This window comes from Adiantum capillus-veneris, chromosome 17, assembly GCF_014529385.1.
Source record: "Adiantum capillus-veneris isolate H3 chromosome 17, ASM1452938v2, whole genome shotgun sequence".
Taxonomy (NCBI): Eukaryota; Viridiplantae; Streptophyta; class Polypodiopsida; order Polypodiales; family Pteridaceae; genus Adiantum; species Adiantum capillus-veneris.
The window spans coordinates 32,208,576-32,228,308 of NC_140947.1; the positions used below are offsets into that span (position 1 = coordinate 32,208,576).

At 42.0% G+C, this 19,733-nt stretch overlaps 1 protein-coding gene across 1 annotated transcript in view; it reads right to left on the minus strand.

Moving 5' to 3' along the window:
• Positions 1 to 5,980: 5,980 nt before the first annotated feature.
• Positions 5,981 to 19,733, minus strand: part of LOC147437020 (transmembrane protein (DUF788)) — a 55,612-nt gene continuing 41,859 nt past the window's right edge. Inside the window, exons 2-5 of the mRNA XM_086486441.1 lie at positions 13,677 to 13,870; positions 13,495 to 13,579; positions 6,385 to 6,453; positions 5,981 to 6,297 (exon numbers count right to left, since the gene is read on the minus strand). Of these exons, the coding sequence (XP_086342567.1) occupies positions 6,202 to 6,297; positions 6,385 to 6,453; positions 13,495 to 13,579; positions 13,677 to 13,870 (444 nt within the window). The 3' untranslated portion in view covers positions 5,981 to 6,201. The remainder of the gene's footprint in view (positions 6,298 to 6,384; positions 6,454 to 13,494; positions 13,580 to 13,676; positions 13,871 to 19,733) is intronic.

A 19,733-nucleotide genomic window follows, 5' to 3' on the forward strand; every position in this document is an offset into this window, starting at 1 on the left:
AGCCTCGCGGTTTTGTCATAAAAGGACAAGAGGACAAGGTGTGCGGATGTAAGAAGGCTTTGTATGGGTTGAAGCAATCTCCTCGTGCTTGGTATGAGAAAGCTAACACTCATTTGGTCAAACGAGGCTTTCGTAACAGTCCAACAGAAAGCACATTGTATGTAAAGTGTGAGGGTGATGTACTTCTCATTGTGGTTCTTTATGTCGATGATTTGCTGATCACTGGACCAAATGAGAGACATATTGCTGAATTTAAGGCTAAATTTAAGGCTGATTTGAATGCTACTTTCAAGATGAAAGATTTGGGGCTGTTGCATCATTACTTGGGTATACAGTTTAAGCAGTGTGATGGTGGTATTGCCTTGTGTCAGAAAAGTTACATAGAGACATTGCTATGTAAGTTTGGACTTGAGGATTGCAAACCTATTGCCACTCCCATGGAAACAGGTTTGAAGTTGAGTCTACATGATGCTGGTGATCCTGCTGATGTCACTCTTTACCAAAGTGCTATTGGCTGCCTCATTTATGTATGAACACAAGGCCAGATATTCAGTTTGCAATCTCATAGGTCAGCAAATTTATGCATAGCCCAGGGTCTAAGCATTGGCAGGCTGTCAAGAGGATTTTTCGCTACCTTAGTGGCACTTTACATCTTGGCTTGTTTTATCCCAAGGGGGGATCATTGCCGCCAGACTTACATGCTTTTTGAGACTCAGATTGGGCTGTTTGTTTTGACACGCGAGTGTCCATAAGTGGTTTTTGTTTCATGCTTGGCAGTTCATGTATATCATGGTTGATCAAGAAGCAACCTAGTGTGGCCACTTCGAGTTCTGAGGCTGAGTACAGGGCAGTCTTCACAGCTACGGTTGAGTGTGTATGGCTCAGACGCCTTATGGCTGATTTGGGTGTTGGACAGGACACTGTCAACACTATCTACACTGACAGTCAGAGCGCATTGGCAGTTGCGAGAAACCTAGTTTTTCATGCTCGCACAAAGCACATTGAGGTGCATTACCATTATGTCAGGGAGAGGCTCTCAGTAGGAGAGATCAGCTTGGCTTTTTTTTCGTGCTCGCACAAAGCACATTGAGGTGCATTACCATTATGTTAGGGAGAGGCTCTCAGTAGGAGAGATCAGCTTGGCTTATGTGCCAACACAGGACAACCAACCTTATAGATCTTTTCACAAAGGCATTCTCTCGTGAGAAGCTTGAAGCTTTCCGCAAAGCTTTGGGCTTACTCCCCTTTGTGGACTGATCATGTCCTCAGGGCATGGCACTTCCCTTTACTCATGTGTCAGCTCTCGTTCACCGCATCACTTCAGGGGGGATTTGTTACCATATACATGTGGTAGTGATGTGTTTGAACACACTAGGACCACCGTGGCATTTTTTCCCTCTTTAGGAGGTTTTTTCCCCCGAGCATTGTATGTATGCCCATCACTCTAGGGCTATCTATCTTTCCATTGCACACTACGTAACACACTCTCTATTGTGTGCCTTGAGCTTCCTTCGTCTTCTCCAAGCTGTGTGCATTTCTCTGCAACCCTAATTCCAACAGCTTTTACTTAAATATCAAGACATAAATGAACTTTAACATTCAAAAGACAACTGGCTTTAGAGAAAATGCAATGATTAGTACAAAAACAACTAAGTCTTAGAATTATCTTTGTACATGTCTTATAAGAATAAAGCCTCAATCTAGTATACCATGATGATAACTTATTAAAGAAGTACTTCCCAAGTAGTAGGAGCAAGTGTAATCATGGACACACATTTGCTTCAAGCCAAAAAAAAATCCTAGAAAGGATAGAGTCCTCACCTGCATACATTCAATCAAGACAAAAGATATGTTAGTTTTGAATGTGTTTTACAAGTGTCAACGAACTATATTAGTTGTTATACATGTCCAACTTACAGCTTTTTTTACTTTAAACAAACATCCAAAGTGTACATGTATTTTTGTAAAAAGTTCTCTCTTTTTTTTAGCTTGTAACAAACACCATTACCCCTTTGTTTTATGGTATTTTTTTATATGTATGGTTTCTATATAACCCAATTTTTAATAGACCTTAAATAGATATTTACATATGTATTATTTTCGTTAGAAGGCCACCACCCCTTCTGATCCAAGTGACTTGATACCACCATTAGTTTCAAAATTATTTTGTGACTACTTCTCAATCCATACACCATCAAGATTTTCCATAGCAAGTTTGTCATTCTTTTACTTAGGGTGGAAAAACTACTCAAAATGCTCTCCTAGACTAATCAGTTAAATGTGCTATTCTTCTTACCACTTCCATCTTTGAAACCATTAGTCAAAACATAGTAACTTTGTCCTTAGCATTAGATATAACCTTCAAACACATTGTGTTATATTTCAAATAATCATGTATGTTGATTGACTTTAGGCAAAAAAGAACTCAGCTAAGCATATCATATCCTCTACATTTAGTTTGAGTGAGAGGAACCAAACTAATATACCGAAACTGTATACCCGAGTGTTCAAATGCCATTCCTTAAAAAGAAACTTATTAAATTCGGACTGTTCAATTACGGCATGGTTATGAAAACCACCATCAAGGTATGCAATGTGACCTAGACCACAGTGCGCAGTTATATTACCAATGTGACATCACAATTATGCTAGCATCCCAACAAAAAACTATGCATCAAATGCAACAAGGCCTCATCAGACGTGCTCCCCCATTTTTTAACAGTTTATCCCAATATTCTTAGCCAAAATATACCACTAGTGTATCTTGCTTTTCTTTGATGGCATCAACGGCTATTACCCGTAGCTCATAGCCTGATTTTGTTGAGTTAGTACGTAGATCTATGAGCCCAAAACCAAGGCCTCATACTAAATTCCATGCTTACCCATGAAAAACATGGGTGACCTAATGCCTAAACGACAAAAACATGGTTAAAAAAATCCCTTTTTTTTGTAAAAAGCCAGCCAATGCATTGGTGTAGAGCTATCTACACTTGTGCAATCATAAAGCTCAAAGCATGTGAACAAAGCCCTTCATAGATCCTTGCAATCCTCATTTAACTACTTAGGCCAAGTGCCCATTACGCCTAAAGTCAAAACAAAAAAGAAATTAGGTCGACTACTATAAAAAAACCACCTGCGTCAAAAAAACCAGAGAAAGTACGAACTGGTTTACTTTTTATGCTCATGGTTGCCAAACCTCAAGCCATACGATTTCCCTGTACATCATATGAAACCAAAACATCTGGTGCAAAAAAAACAATTAAAAAAAATTATGTACAGAATGCAGACCTAAGAAGCGTCCTCTTTTTCCACAAGCTCCATGGTTAGACAATAGGCAAGATTCCAAAACAAACCCTTAATCTCTCTTTATACCAACACAAACACCACGCAATGAGACTAAGTGAGAGGTTCAGGGCCATCCTCACCTTTTTATAGAGTTTTGATGATGATGCAGACTTGTGTCATTGAATAATGCTCAATTTCCGAAGTGTCTGGCTTCAAGCGACAGTCGTCATGGCCCCATAGGGAGACTAAGTGGGAGAGAAGAGAGAAAGAACATCATCATGCAGTGTACGGGTACACAGAGCTTACATATGAGGTAGATACAGTAAGTGCTAGGTGTGAACAACTCGATAAGCACACGGTCATTTAACACAATACTCAAAACTTCCCACCAGTTACCATTATTATGGGGTATTGTCCCATATTCTATGCGCCTTTAAGAGGCTTAACAAAGCTATGTTTTAAGGTGCCACTCCCACAAAAGAAGCGGGGGGGGGGGGGGGGGGGGGGGGGGGGGGGGGGGGGGGGGGGGGGTGTTAAATTATATGTATTTGAGGGTTTTTAGGGGTAAAGAAGTCCTAAATCCATCCAGGTAAAGAGTCGGGTTTTTTTTTAATTAGGTTTAAATACTAGATATAACAGTACTTAGTGGGGGGGAGGTGTGTGTGTGTGTGTGTGTGTGTGTGTGTGTGTGTGTGTGTGTGTGTTGTTTTTGGACTTATACTTATACGCAAAAACATAACAATTCAAATGACGGCTGGCTTTAGACAAAGGACAATGATTAGCACAAAAACAACTCATTCTTTGATTTATTTTTTTACATCAAAGTGAGAGTGAGGTATCATTCTAGTGTTTTCTACATAAAATAGTCAAGAACAACTTATTTTGAAGTGAAAAGAAGCGAGGTTCAACAATGACGGATAGCAGCTTAGCTAAAAAGATCTTAAGTACAGATAGAGTCCTCACGTGCATCCATATAAATAAGATAACAAACTCGTTAGTTTTGAATACGTATTACAGGTGTCAACAAACCTTTCAATTGCTATCCATGTCTTACTTAAAACCTTTTTAACTTATACCTACCATCCATGTAGTGTTAAATATCAACAAGTATGCATTCTCAGAACAGTAAGCCACAGAGGAAAGTGACATGTGTGTGTGTGTGGAGCGGGGGCGAGGGGGGGATTCTAGCCCGTACACTAACTTTACCAACACTTGTTTTATTTTATTTTAGTGCTACACGTTAAGGTGACTAAAGCCCTAGTCTTGGTGTGTATTATTTTGGCAATTAATCTTAGGTATGGACCACTTATATTAGATAATAAGTGGCATTTCTTGACATTGGTAGAGAATTAAATTAAGCTTGAATGCATTGAGTTCCGTTATAGTGTTAGATAAAAAGCAGGGTCCAATGTGTTCCAACCAGCTAAAATCATAAAATCCCGACTAGAGAACTGGATAATTTACACAAGTTTTTTATCTAAGTATCGGCAAAAGATTCCAATTTGACCTAAAGACCGAGAGAATTTCAAGTTTGTCCTTATTTTCTTTGATTAGAAAAAAGTATTTTTCTAGCCCTGCACGATTTACACCAGAGCCCAGTGGCCTAGGCTCATCCAACATTTTGAGCCTATTGTGGAGTCTAAGCCAGGGCGCTGACCCAATGGCTAGTGGATTATTTGTACAGCATGGCATGGATGAGTGGTCGTCAATTGGTCATCATGGTCATGTCATCCATTACATATCAAAGGAGATAGTTTGGGCATCTAGATCTTCATCCCCCCCCCCCCCCCCCTTAAAAAAAAAAAAAAAAACCGTGTGGGACTCCTCCCCAACCCCAATATTATACCACCATCACACTATTATTCTAGTGAAGTTGCATCTTCAAAAGACAAATTTCATCAAGCTCGAGACTCCATTGTGCAAAAATTAGGGTGCTCTGCATCCTCTCTCGCCGCTAAAGGAGCCCTTACTTGTATCTCAAGTTATCCTAAAATTTCAAGATGAGTTTGTCATGTCTATGTAGCTTGGGTCTACTCACTTTTCGATTGATATCTATTCAGATGCATTAACTTAGCTTGACTTCCTGCCCACATACTTATAACACTCCATGCCATTTAGGGTTTTGTAAATCTTAGCCTGAATTTCTAAGTGTCGTGCCGTCCCATGATGCATTTCAAAATGATGGATGCTAACTTTTCCTGTCAAGTATCTTGTCTCAAGATCAGATACAAACTTTGCATAGGGAAGATAGTAATAGACCCTTTGCCTTGGATGTTTAGTTCTGAATTGCATTGTCCGGGTGCTGACTTTTTCATAATCAAAGGCATAAGCCATATAACGAAACTGGAATGTGACAATTGTCACGTCCAAAGCAATCTTTTCAAAGCTTAATTATAAATTTAACTGTCTTGGGATGGACTTACTTTTAGAGGAGATTGTGCAATGTTTCCAAAGAATTCTTCATTTTACAAAGCAAAAGCTCAAGACACAAGGGACAACACAATCCTCACTTGTATTGTTAACGAAGTCTCATGCACATAGCTTGTCTCGGAATCTAGCAAAGACCGCGCACTTTTTTGGTTATCTTTGAGCATAGAACTTAATGTTGAACCTCCAAAAAAGCTATTTAAACCCTTTTGCATCACATAAAGCTGGTTTTCATATCATTGAGTCAAAAGATGAGCCTCACTAGCAATAGTGTGTGAACTTACGGATTTCTTTCTGACTACTTGCAAGAGGATCTTGCTAAGGAACTTAAAGCACTGTACTTTCTTCTTTGCAAGCTATGGCTATGGCGTTAGAACATTCATGTAGGATGATAATATTTTCCTTGCAGCGATCAAAATTTTTCCTGCTCAATATACAACATTAAGAACCGTACATAGATTGCACACAATTCTGTCATATACATAAATTCTATCTATTTCTAGTTTTTACAAATTTAGTTCTCCCGGCTTTTTTCTCCATCTTCTCTCTCTTCTTCCTTGCTTTCGCATCTTCTGTGTCATCCTCCTGATAAAGAGGGAAATCTGTCACATTCTTTTCTGAAGAGCCTTGTGAAAAAACAAAAATTCTCATCAAAACAAGAGGCACACTTACAGAAGAACTCTGAAATATATAAGGATAGAGCACTAGCTGCCAAAGTTTGTAGAAGGCAAAAGCTGGAATCTGAAAATCAAAAACCCATGTTACACAGCAAGAGCCCTCACAAATCCTAGCAAAAACAGCTTTGTTTTAGGTCCATAAGATTAACCCCCCCCCCCCCCCCCCCCCCTCTCCCCCTCCAAGAGTAAATTCTTAAAAGAACAAACATGAGGGAAAAGAGCTTACTGGGATAAAGGGCTAAAAAGGCTAGAGCCCAAACACATGGAAAAAGGCCAAAAATTGCAGCCCAAAATGTTCAAAAATGTTCATTTTGGCCGGTCAACAGAGGCCACAATAAAACGTACTGATTCAAGGTACAGAACAGAACATACAAGTTGTCATGTGCATCAAACATGAACAACCTTGCCTATTACAGAGCATCATATTTCGGCTATACCCTTTACCTGTCTTTAGAGACTCTACGTCTACATGCCGTACATTCTTTCTGATGGTCATGATGATCCTAGTGCAAGACACCCACAAGAAATCCATAGTCTTCTTATTAGAGGTATTTTATAGCTTTGGGATGGACAAGGGCAATCCTAGACCATGCAGTCAAAGCAATTACTGCCAAATTAATTTGAAAAGGAAAGATTGAAAGCAAAAGGTTTTCCCACAATCCACTAGATACTCCAGAAAAAGAAAATATCTCCATAGCCTTTATATTCAGATCACTTGAACACAAATAGGACAGGACTCTGTCTGGATAGTTGCCGATGGGTCACGTGACAGACTTCAAAGTTATGAAGAACCTGAGAGGTCCAATGAATCCTGGACCTAAGAGTCGCCTCTATTTCTCTCTCTTCCTCTTATTCCCTCTCAAGTATTTGCTCTCTAGTTGATTCACTCTCTGCTTTTTTCTTTTTAGGTGAAATTGTTGGCCTGCCCTGTTTTCAATGCTCTTGTGGGAGCCCAACTCAACTGCTATTTTTGTTGCTTTTCCAGCTGCTCCTGTTGAGCACGCGGTGGTGTGTGCAAGTGATAGAGCACGCGAAGATGTGCAGTGTGTGTGCAGAGAGGGGTGGCGAAAGCCAGCAGGAGAGGAAGCGCTAGCAGAACGAAGAGGGAGAGAGAGAGAGCTCACGTTCTTGGGGAAAACTCAGTAAGTGAGTTTTGGGTTTTCCCACTTTTATTATAAGTGACCTTTAAAAAATGTGTCCACGTTCAATATGAACCTGGACAAAGTATAAAAATGTACAAAAAGGGGTTATTTAGGCCTTTAACCCAACAACCTCCCACTTAAAGGCATAAATGATGCCTTTAAGTTAACAACCTCCCACCAGCTGTATGCAATGCTCATGTTGAGCCTTAGCAAGACTCTTGGTAAGAACATCTACAGGGTTATCCTGTGTGTGAATCTTAGTCAAGGTGACTAGACCATCCTCCAATACCTGTCGTATGAAGTGGTATCGCACATCAATGTGCTTTTTCCGTGCATGAAACATAGCATTCTTGGCCAAATAGACAGCACTTTGGCTATCACATCCCAAGACAGATTGCCGGGATTGGACATGTATCTACTAACAACTCCCACCGCATGGGCAATGTCAGGACGAGTGGCAACCATAGCATACATAAGAGAACCACAAGCTGATGCATAAGGGATTCCCTTCGTAGCATTCATTGCCACGTCATCCTTTGGGCAATCGGCTTTGCTAAGTTTTGTGTGTGGAGGTAAAGGTAACTCCAAGTGACTTAGCTTCAGCCATGTTAAACCTGTCAAGTACTTTAGCAATGTACTTTTCTTGAGATAAGAAGAGCAATTTCAGCTTTTTATCTCTCTTGATTCTCATGCCCAAGATGTGCTCAGCATCACCTAAATCCTTCATTGCAAAAGCTGAATTCAGCTGACGTTTAAGAGCATCAATGGTAGACTTATGCTTCCCAGCAATCAACATATCATCTACATATAGCACAAGGATCATAGGACTTCCATCATTATCCTTCTTCGTATACAAACAATGGTCTGAATGGCTGTGTTTAAAGCCTTGAGACAGCATAAAAGTATCAAACTTTTTGTACCACTGACGTGATGACTGCCTCAAACCATACAGTGCCCTTCTTAGTTTGCATACAAGTTCCTTTCTATCAGGAACTACAAAACCCTCAGGTTGCTTCATGTAGATATCTTCATCAATGTCACCATGAAGAAAAGCTGTTTTTACATCCATTTGATTCAATTCTAAGTCGAGCACTGCAGCGACAGCAAAAAGGACACGCAATGTCGTAAGCTTTACAACAGGAGAAAAGATCTCTTGAAAGTCAATCCCCTCTTTCTGTGCATACCCTTTGGCAACTAACCTTGCTTTATACTTGGGCTTTCCATCAACACATTTGACCTTGTAAACCCATTTGTTAGGGAGACCCTTTCTTCCTTTAGGCAATGGCACAAGATCCAAGTATTGTTTGCATGCAAAGATTTGATTTCCTCTTGCATCGCAAGCTCCCACTTACTGCTTAACTCACATGATTTTGCCTTTTTATATGTAAGAGGCTCTCCCTCATCTGTCAACATAACATGATGCAAAGAGGGGTCAAAGCGTTGTATCAACCTTCTGACACGAGTAGACCTGCGTACCCAATGATCTACATTCTCAGGCACAGGTTCTACATCAGGAGGCAACTCATTTTCAGCATGCTCATGCTGTGAAAATCATTTTCAGCCATGACAAGTGGCTGTCCATCCTCATTTGGAGCATCTAAATCATGTCCTACCTCTTCTGGCTCAAGGTTAACCGGTTGATTATCAATTTTAGCTTGCGGTAATGCATCTTGAGGCTCTTTTTCAACATCAATAGGTGGCAAGAGAGGTTGAAATTTAACCGATTTCTTGTCAATTTCAAAAGATGTAGCATTTTTCAGCAATTTAGCCTCATTGAACACTACATCTCGGCTGCGTACTACCCTATTAAACTGAGGCAACCATATCCTGTAGCCCATTTCACCCTCTTCCCCATAACCTAGGAAGAGTCCTTGGATGGACTTGGCATCTAGCTTTGTCCTCAAGTCATTACGAACATGGACAAAAGCCTCGCAGCCAAACACTCTCAAATGATCATACGAGGCAGGTTGCCAGACCAAACCTCCTCTGGAATGTCATTTTTTAGCGTACTGTTAGGAGAGCGATTGCATACATGAACTGCAGTTTTCAAAGCCTCTCCCCAAAACCCATGAGGGAAATTAGCCGTGGACAACATGCAACGCACTCTCTCACATAAAGTACGGTTATACCTCTCAGCCACACCATTAGAAGATGGATTATAAGGGGCTGTCAACTCCCTTTTAATCCCATATTCTTCGCAATAACGCTGAAATTTAAGAGACATGTACTCCTCCCCATTGTCAGATCTCAGACATTTAAGCTTACTACCCTTTTGCGTGGTCACAAAAGCATGAAACCTCTTAAATGCATTAAATGTCTCACTCTTATTCTTTAACAAATATGCCCAGCCTTTCCTAGTGCAATCATCAATGAATGTAACGAAGTATGATGCACCACCAAAAGACTTAACAGGCATTGAAAATACATCGGAGTGAATTAAATCAAGAGCATTAGCTTTGCGCGAGACACCAGAATAATAAGAAGACTTCTTTTGTTTACCATACAAACAGTCATTACAAAAATCTAACTTGGTGCTCTTTACATCAACCCTCTTCAAAGAGGAGAGGACATCAAGTCCCTTCTGGCTCATATGGCCAAGTCTTTTGTGCCACAACTCCAAATGAGAAGCAACTTCGGCCACTGCAAGAAACTTGCCAGGCAAAGCTTTGCCATGTAAATAGTATAATGTACCACTCTTGCATCCCTTGACAATGAGCATTGATCCCTTAAGCAACTTCCATGAACCCCAGCAAAAATGGTTGTATAACCCTGTGCATCCATCTGGCCAACAGACAATAGACTCTTCTTGATGCCTGGTACGTACCTTGCATCTTTAAGCATAAACTCTTGGCCATTGTTTAATGCCAAGCGCACAGTGCCCATTCCTTCAATGTCACAAGCATGGTTATCCCCAAGGTAAACCTTGCCATACTTGCCTGCATGATAAGAAGCAAAACACTCCACAGATGGAGTCACATGAAATAAGGCACCCGAGTCTACTATCCAAGACTGTGTAAGGCCATCATTTGCACTTAGCAATGCATCAATGACATCTCTACGTGAGATAAGCATGTCTTCTTCATTTGCTACAACAAAATCTGAGGGGCATGAAGCTGCAACCAAGATCTCCTCATTGTCGGATAACTCTGTGATAACCACACTAGAGGATACATTGACAGTCTCCGAATCCTTGGAGAAGGTACCAGCTGATTTTTCCCCTTTCTTATTCTCTGTCTTCTTCTTCTCCTGTGATTCCTTCTTTCTTTCCTGCTCTTTCTTGAAATACCTGCAATCTGGCTTCTTATGGCCTTTTCTGCCACACTGGTAACAAGTCACATCCTTATCCCTAGACTTGCTTTTGCTCCTGTTTTGAGTCTTGGTACCTGTATTTTGCTTCTGACTTCTGCCTCTCGCATTGTAAGCAGAACTGCCACCTTCCCCACCACCAGACTTGCGTCTAATTTCCTCATTTAAGATGGAGCCTCGCACTCCATTATATGTGAGGTTGGGGCTATTACTCAAAGAAACCACAAGCGTTTCCCAAGAGTCTGGCAAAGTCATCAACAAAAATATGGCTTTCAACTTGTCATCAAAAGGTTGAAGCCCAGTATCCTGTAGCTGACTCATAACATTGGTGAAAGTACTTAAGTGCTCAGAAGCCGACTTGGCTTCGTCAAGCATCATGTTCACCAGTTTGCGCATCAAATGCTCCTGATTCACAGGGGTGGCATTCTCATAAGTGGCCTTCAACTTATGCCAAATTGCATGTGCACTATCCAAGCCCTTTATGTCCACCAGAATGTCATCGGTCACAGCCATTTTGATATAGGCCTTTGCCCTCTTGTTGAGCTTGGCCCAATCCTCATCCGGTATATCCTCAGGCTTTACAGCCAAAAGGGCATCCTCACAATCCTTGAGGAACAAAATCCCCTACATCCTGTCCTGCCATAGGTCGAAACCTGTACCGTCAAATCGCTTGATTTCCATCAAGCTCTTGGCATCAGACGACGAGGAAGTAGAGGCTATTTACACGGATAAAAATGCAGCAAAAAGTGTCTACACAAAATCTGAAAATTTTCAGTGATCACAATGTACCGCACGTTGCATACAATGTGCTGAAAATTTCAGCAATTAACAAGTATCCCCAATGCGTACTTGCATAAACCCACAAAAGGCGTACATAAACCTCAATTTGTGTACATAAAAACAGTCCAATTCTGAATTTTCTGCAAATTTACTGTTTTGGCCCATCAATTTGCATCAAATGGACTTGTTTTGAGTGGGAAAAGCAAGGGGCGTTCACGGGAATCGATTTAGAACACCTGCGTTTTGCTGTTTTGACCTGTAATTTTCTGGTTTTTACCTGTTTGACCTAATTTCAGCCTGTTCTAAGCTGTTTTGGAAACCCTAATCACCCTAGGTGACACCGGAAGCAAGGGGCTTCATGATGAAAGCGGAAATTTGACGCGAGAGAAGCCTTTCGCTTGCTGTCCAGCCACCTGCGCAAAGCTTCTGAAACCCTAATCTGGCTCTGATACTAGTTGTTGAGCGCGCGGCGGTGTGTGCAAGTGATAGAGCACGCGAAGATGTGCAGTGTGTGTGCATAGAGGGGTGGCGAAAGCCAACAGGAGAGGAAGCGCTAGCAGAACGAAGAGGGAGAGAGAGAGAGCTCACGTTTTTGGGGAAAACTCAATAAGTGAGTTTTGGGTTTTCCCACTTTTATTATAAGCGACCTTTAAAAAATGTGTCCAAGTTCAATATGAACCTGAACAAAGTATAAAAATGTACAAAAAGGGGTTATTTAGGCCTTTAACCCAACAGCTCCTTGCAATAGCGACCTTGTGCCTCTTTAAGCAAGGCTAAGAGGTGACTTATGCATCATCATGGATGTGAGGTCTTCATCAGATTTTGCTCAAGGCCACGTTCCTCCCGATGGACTGTAATATCTCTTGTATCTTGCTCTACTATACAATGAGGATACACCTATGGGGCACCACCTGTATCTAACTACCCCGAGTCGAATCCTCTCTCCCTATCTTTTTTGTCTGTATGTTCTGTTCAAATTTACTGAAGTTTTTGCATTTGCCATAGGGCTCTCTGTTAAGCCGTCTTTGATACGACCAAGTTCTGGCTGTTTTGCTTTCATTACACGGCTACCTAACATGCGCTCAACTGTTTAGGGCTTCATCCTTGGGCACGTGCTTTGGGAAGGCAGCTAAGCATGCGTTAAGCACCATATGCATCGCATGTTGGCCAGGTCATACCATTGGTCGAAAATCCACCAATGCTTTCTTCTCCATGTACTTTCTGAAAAAGCATCTAGCCTTTAGACAAAGCCATTCATGCTTGACACATTACAATTGGCAACTGAGTACATCCTTTCTTTTAAGTGATGAATTATGCAGTTTGGATGTACTTGCGTTGGTAGTTGCAAGAACAACAAACTTCACTAACACCTAGTAGTGTGTGGAAGCGCAGGGCATCTGGCTGAGAAAAACCTAAGGCTGCATGAAAACGCAGATGTGAGTTGGCATCACACATGGAGGGTGTCCTCCTCAGTGGGGTGCTAGAGCAAGAAGACCAATGCCCCAAATGGGGGGATTCCTAGATGGCCAGGGGGGCTGGTATGACCTGCTGCCCTGTGATCGGCAGCCAGCATGAAAAAGACCATAATAGATAAAAGCCCTAAAATGCCAATGCATGTGGGTAGCCAGCCTAGGATAAACACTACAGACTACCCAATGTGAAGTGGTTGGAGATGACTCTTAACAACATTCCACATATTCTTGCGACGACAAGTTGCTTATTTATTAGTGACATCAGGCTTGTCAATTTAGACAAGAAAGAATCCTGATCATTAATTTTTACAATGCTAAAGCATATCTCTAGACTGAGGTTATCAGTTTTCAAAATAAACTTACTTCCCAACCACTAGTCTGAGATAAATGATGAAGAAATCTTACCACAAGGTACACAAACCAGAACTTATCCGACAAAATTGAGGATAACTGCACGAACATGGTGATGTACAGTACATCATGCAAGTAACTGCATAGGAATAAAACAATCATTAGCTCCTTACAGATAGCCCAAATCTGTAATATTCAGGAAACAAGAACTTGGAAAACAAAAATGAAAATGTGACCTAGCCAGTCCACCTCCACTCATGTCAAATCCACCATCAATAAGCTCCCCACTCTCATCATAACTAGCCTTAGCCATTTTTGCTAGCTGATCATACATAATCTTATATACTCCAGACGTGATTAAAAAACCAATCCAATGCTTCCATGAAAAAGTAGAATGAAAGAGCAAAATTCTGACGACGACATAAACTGCCTGCCATGAACATCAGCAAAATTAAATAGTCAGTGAGGTTCCAAACTTGACAGATTTAGATGCAAAACAAATTGGTAACCATCATTATTTAGTCAATACAGTAATAATACTATGCAGTACATGCATAGCAACCAAAATGCTGAGTCTCAGCTTATGAAGTATATTTATGGCCTAAATCATACGGAGCAACCTTAAAACTTGAACTCGATATAAAGGATTGATTTAACACAAAGCATGTAGTTGGCCAGAGCCACAAAGCTAGCTTAGTTGATTGTGTTAGCCAATCTGGGGACAAGACGTATAACGCAACACTAAATACACAAACTAAAGGTCTTTTTCGAGGGCGCAAAATAAAATAACGAGGTTTTTTTTATTCTCCCCCAGGGATGACACATAAGATACATATATAACAATACATGGCATGCCACACCAATTCATACTGAAAGTGCAGCTTCATTTTTCAAGAGATGAATGTGGGCTAAACAGAAAACCCTTTTATTAAATTGATGGTTATTACCAACAAAATGTCCCGTCCAAAAAATGCCTTTTACAGCTGCTACGGTTTAATAGGATTTACAAACTTAACATAAACCTTATCCACTGAAGGAATTTAGAAAAACAATCTCAGTACTTGGTAAGACATTAATGTAAATGCATTTGAATTTATAGATAGGATTCAACGCAAAAGTAGCCTACATTTGCTACCGCCAAAACGTCCCGTCCAAGCACTATAAACATAGATGTGAAATCCTTCAGCCAAGACAGTGCTGCATATGACGAGGACGGTAGGGAGCCCTATGACATATCAAGAAGCAATAGAATGGTCCCATAGATAGGATTCAACGCAAAAGTAGCCTACATTTGCTACCGCCAAAACGTCCCGTCCAAGCACTTTAAACATAGATGTGAAATCCTTCAGCCAAGACAGTGCTGCATATGACGAGGACGGTAGGGAGCCCTATGACATATCAAGAAGCAATAGTCCCACCAATGTGCACAATGTAACTAACTTGGACACCCAAGCGAGAAATCAATAACAACACACAAACAGAAACTGCAATAACTGAACTTGAATAGAGGGAGAGAAAATGAGAGTCGACACGAAGCAGCGGAGTTCCACTTCTAGATGCACTCACCCCAAAGAGTAGCGTCCCTGCCTTTTGGTAATTCTTTGTTGATTGATCACAAAAGTACAATAGCTGAGGGTCCTCTCTCTCCACAGTGCCCCCTTACATGGGTCCCTAAAATTGGGCGCCCTCCGTAGCTTTTCATCCCCCAAACGCTAGATCCATATGGCATGCCACGTCATCCACGCGTTTCGCGGTGCAAATTATTACGTGAGTTGAATTTTGCTTTTAACGTTCATTTTTTATGAGCCACCAATTAGGATTATTATCCAGCCTCTTCAAGTCCACTTGTGACATACCCCCCTCTTGAAAGAAGATTCATCGCCCTCAATCACGCCTGCAAAACAGACACAGGAGAAAAACTAGCTCAGTAGACATTGACTCTATTATGTACCCATGCACCAAACAGGGTTGACACGTACGGTCACGTACGAAGATATGCGGTACTAATTGAACTAAAAAAAATAGATGTACCTTGACGTAACGTACGATGCAAAAAAATTGAAAAAATCATATATCTTTAGAGACTAAACCAAGAAGTAGGTTTAAGGGGGAGAAATGAAATGAAAATGACCTATGAGACCAAACTGATTACAATGGTGAGTCTAGTACCAAGTCGGGGTACAAACAAAGAAAACTACAAACTAGAAACTGAGATAGGAGTGCTACCGACTCCTATGGGTGACTGGTAAGCTGAGCAATGGTATAATGCCACAAAGGTACAAAATGGGGATAAGTGTCACCATGATACAATATAGCAGTAGCATGAAGTCTTATCCTGATCGACACTCTGGCTGTCGTACTAGAATCCTGTGGATCCTCTGCCGCAATCTCTGTCTGTGCTGCGTGGCTCCCCTCCTCAGTCATGGTCGTCTCGATCTCCCCAACTCTATAGCTCGGTCAATGAGAGTACCACTAGTGTGTGTGGGTGGGAACCGAGCTCTATGGTGGTGGTGGCCCCTCTGCCTCTATGGTACTCCGACTGAAGAAATCTGAGATGCGTCTCTGGGACTAACTCCATCTATGCCCTCTCAATAGAGAGTCTCTCTGTCTCTGTATCTCAAGTAGAAATAATCCGAGACATCTCTGATCCTGATATCTCATGACTCTATCTAACGAGTCAAAACCATCTCTGAATAAACAGTGAAAGCGTCTCCGTATCTCATAGTAGACTGTGCAGTGACATATGTAGTGAAACTCTGTCTTTGGCTCTACATGGCATAACTGACATATCCTACTGTCTGCTGGTATGCCTCTGAATCTACTTGTCTCAATCCCAAGCTGGTGTGAGGATGTGCGTATCTGGCCTATGGCACATCGTAACCCATGAGATAGATGTGTGTCCATGTAGCTGGGCCGTGTGACAAATCCGTCTGTCGTGAGTTGGAGAAGATGCTCTCTATAGAAAGCCCTCTTCGTACCCAACTCCTGTGATGGCTCTATCCATGTCCTCTTGGTATCAAGCTGGATAAGATCCTGCCGAATGAGTCTAGTAATCTCCATCCGTGTAAGAGCCAAAGATGGTGCATTAAGAGAATACTGGAAAGGGGGCAGCCTCTCCATGTTGAAAGAGAGAGAGAGAGAGAGAGAGAGAGAGAGAGAGAGAGAGAAGAAGAAGAAGAAGATTGTTTTAACGTCGTAGGAAACTATCCCAAGAGACCTTAAAGATCTATCCGACGAAGAGAGTTGAACTCAAGACCTGTTATGAGAGAGAGAGAGAGAGAGAGAGAGAGAGAGAGAGAGAGAGAGAGAGAGAGAGAGAGAGAGAGAGAGAGAGACTATGCAATGTATGCATTGTGCATCATGCCCCAAGGCTTCCAAATTGCGTAACGTCTCCAAAAAAATGCACCGAACAAGACCCGTACATTCACCCGTCAGGTGAAACAAATAAAATGCTACAGTTATATCATCTTTTCAACACATACTAAAAGAATACACACATGAAAGAGCACATGTTTAGGAATTCCCATTTCAATGTACATCCTTCTCATAAAGGCATTCGGTAATATACCGTCATCCTATCAATATCCCTAAAATCTCATGGAGAATTTAGTGACTTTATCATTCTAAGCAATTTGTGACAAAGGAGTGGAGTGGCTCCCCTTTCGTGCAACACGCATCGCACCAAATTCGACCCGCTAATTCAACATGCACTTGAAGAATAGACCGTTGTCGACAGCTGTGCTCCCATGATGTGAAAAAGAGCGAACGGATGCAGTTTGTGTTTAATTGAAGTCTACGTGATTATTGAACAGTGATCGGGGATTGGTAACAAGTTAGCTTAATGCTAAATGTGTGCCAGAGCAGCTTTAAAGGGCCAAAAATTATCTTGATGATGCTAGAAGAGAGATGTTTCAAACTATCAGAAATGAAATCTTATGTACTAGAACAGCAGTACTCAAAGAGCTCCACAAGCCTCTCTTTAGGGCTTGTCGATTGGAGCTACGATGAGGAAGATATAGCAGCTTGAAGTTGGGATAGATTGCAGATCTATACCGGATTGCTGGTGAAGAATCAGGGCTGAAGTGAGTGCATGGGCCTAAAGTGCTCATCATCTGGAGCACGTTGCTCTTTTCAGATTGGCAATACGAGTTCTGGTTGCCAAGATATTGCTAGTTTAAATTTCATTGGGAGCCAGTTTTGTATCAGTTTGATTGCCTCGATAGGTGTGCCATATGAGATTTTTGCAACCTCGCCAGGGTTTGTATGCAAAATATGCCATTAGTAAAGGCCATAGGAATTTACGGCTCGTCAATCGGAGCTCGGGCCGGTAAGATTGCAGGTTGAAGTTGGCGTCAGTTACCTACAGTGAGGTGCCGAATGATTTTTCCCCATTTTTGTCGCCTCAGTTGGAGGGCTCGGCAATGTCCAAGAGCGATCGGATCAGCACGGTCTGAAGCCGGCTAGCAGGAGTCTTATGGAGATTTTACGGCTCAGTGTTACTGGGCAAAAAGTGACAAGCAGATGAAGTTGGTGCAAAAAGAAGCTTTTCAAGTAGGTTTGGTGAGATGTTTTTGGAGGGTTGGAGGGCCAAGTCCATCTGGAGACACCACGTGGCAAGGCTTTACTCCCACATGCAAGGAGGGCTAAAAATAGGCTACTAGATATATAGTGTATTGAGAGGGGCTCATAAGCATCCAAGGCGTGGGAGAAGGGAGCTCTTGAGAGCTGTAGCCATGGCATGGCCCTGACGGACGCTCCTCTGGTGGCAGGCGCCGTTGCGCGCAACGTGTTGACATTGCACTCTTGGCCGTTGCTGACGATAGCCTGAGGCGGATGATGATGTGGCAACTGCCACCCGGGAGAGGTTCCCACGCGCCTCTCAAGGTCCATGTTTTTTGAAGGTAAAGCAATCCTCGCACTAGCGCTAGCGCTAGTGCGAGGGGCCTTCCCGCGGTGCTCACAAGACAGTATGAGAGAGAGAGAGAGAGAGAGAGAGAGAGAGAGAGAGAGAGAGAGAGAGGAGTGGTCGACACGTCTATAAGAGGCAGTTTGCATGCAAGGAAGTGGAGAAGTGTCCGGTGGCTCAGGGAACTTGCTAAAAACAGCCAATGGGCTCTATAAAACCAATTTTTCGAGCATTTTTTAGGGAGTTCAAAGAGTTTTTTTTTTTTGGCAATCCCAAGAGCGGATTTTTGAGCAAGAAGAGCAAGAGACGGACAGTTCTTTAAGGAGTTACGACAACGAAGAGAAGGGGACTTCATCATCACCATCGAGATCACCGCACGCTCTCCATCTTCTTCTACATAATTTTTCTAGCCTCTCTCTCTATTACCAATATTGAGTCGGATTAACCCGTTATAAGGCAGCTTAAACTCCTTAATCTACACGTAATCCAATTAACGGTGCCGCTTTGGCAATCGAGCATCATATCTTGTCCATGTTAGCAAATCTATTAATATTCGTGCTTAATTTCATTTCAAGAAAGTTATTAGTCTATTGTACGGTGTGGTGGTGCTTCTTCCTCTCTCTTTTCCCACAGCTAGCAGCCCGAGCGCTAACCCGGCTTGCCTTCGAACCCTTTGTCCCCCAACACCGTGCTAAAGCAAAAGCCTAGGGTAACCGAGGAGAATCTACCAAGTCCATCCACTTTGCATCAAGAGTCAGGTAATTCCTGAACTTGACCAAATATCGCGGATCAACTTACCCCTCACTTTCCTTTCCTTGTACGCGAGGACCTGTTTTGGAACGAGAATCTTTTTTGTCTCTTCCACTTCTGGTTGCTCCTCCAGCTCCCTGTCCTCTTGCACCTCACCTTTGAAAACATGAAAAGCATTGTGAATCCTCCAAGTATCTGGCAACTTCAAACGAAAGGATACATCGTTTATCTTTTCTTGAATCTGGAAGGGCCATAATATCGCAGACTAAGCTTTGGGAGAAGCCTCCCCTTACCCGTGAAGGGCCATTGATATCACAGATTAAGCTTTGGGAGAAGCCTCTCCTTACCTGTCCTCTTTCGTAGGCGTGCTTTCTCAAACCGAAGTAGCACCCAATCATTCTCCTTCAACTGCAAGTGGCATCGATGCTTGTCTACTGCCTTCTTATACCCTGCCACAGGCTTGTCCAAAAAAGCATGTAAATCTGGCGGCAATCATCCCTCCTTGGGATAAAACAAGCCAAGATGCAAAGTGTCACTCAAGTAGAGAAAATTCCTCTTGACAACCTGCCAATGCTTAGACCCTGGGCTATGAATAAATCGGCTGACCTCTGAGACTGCAAACTGAATATCAAGTCTC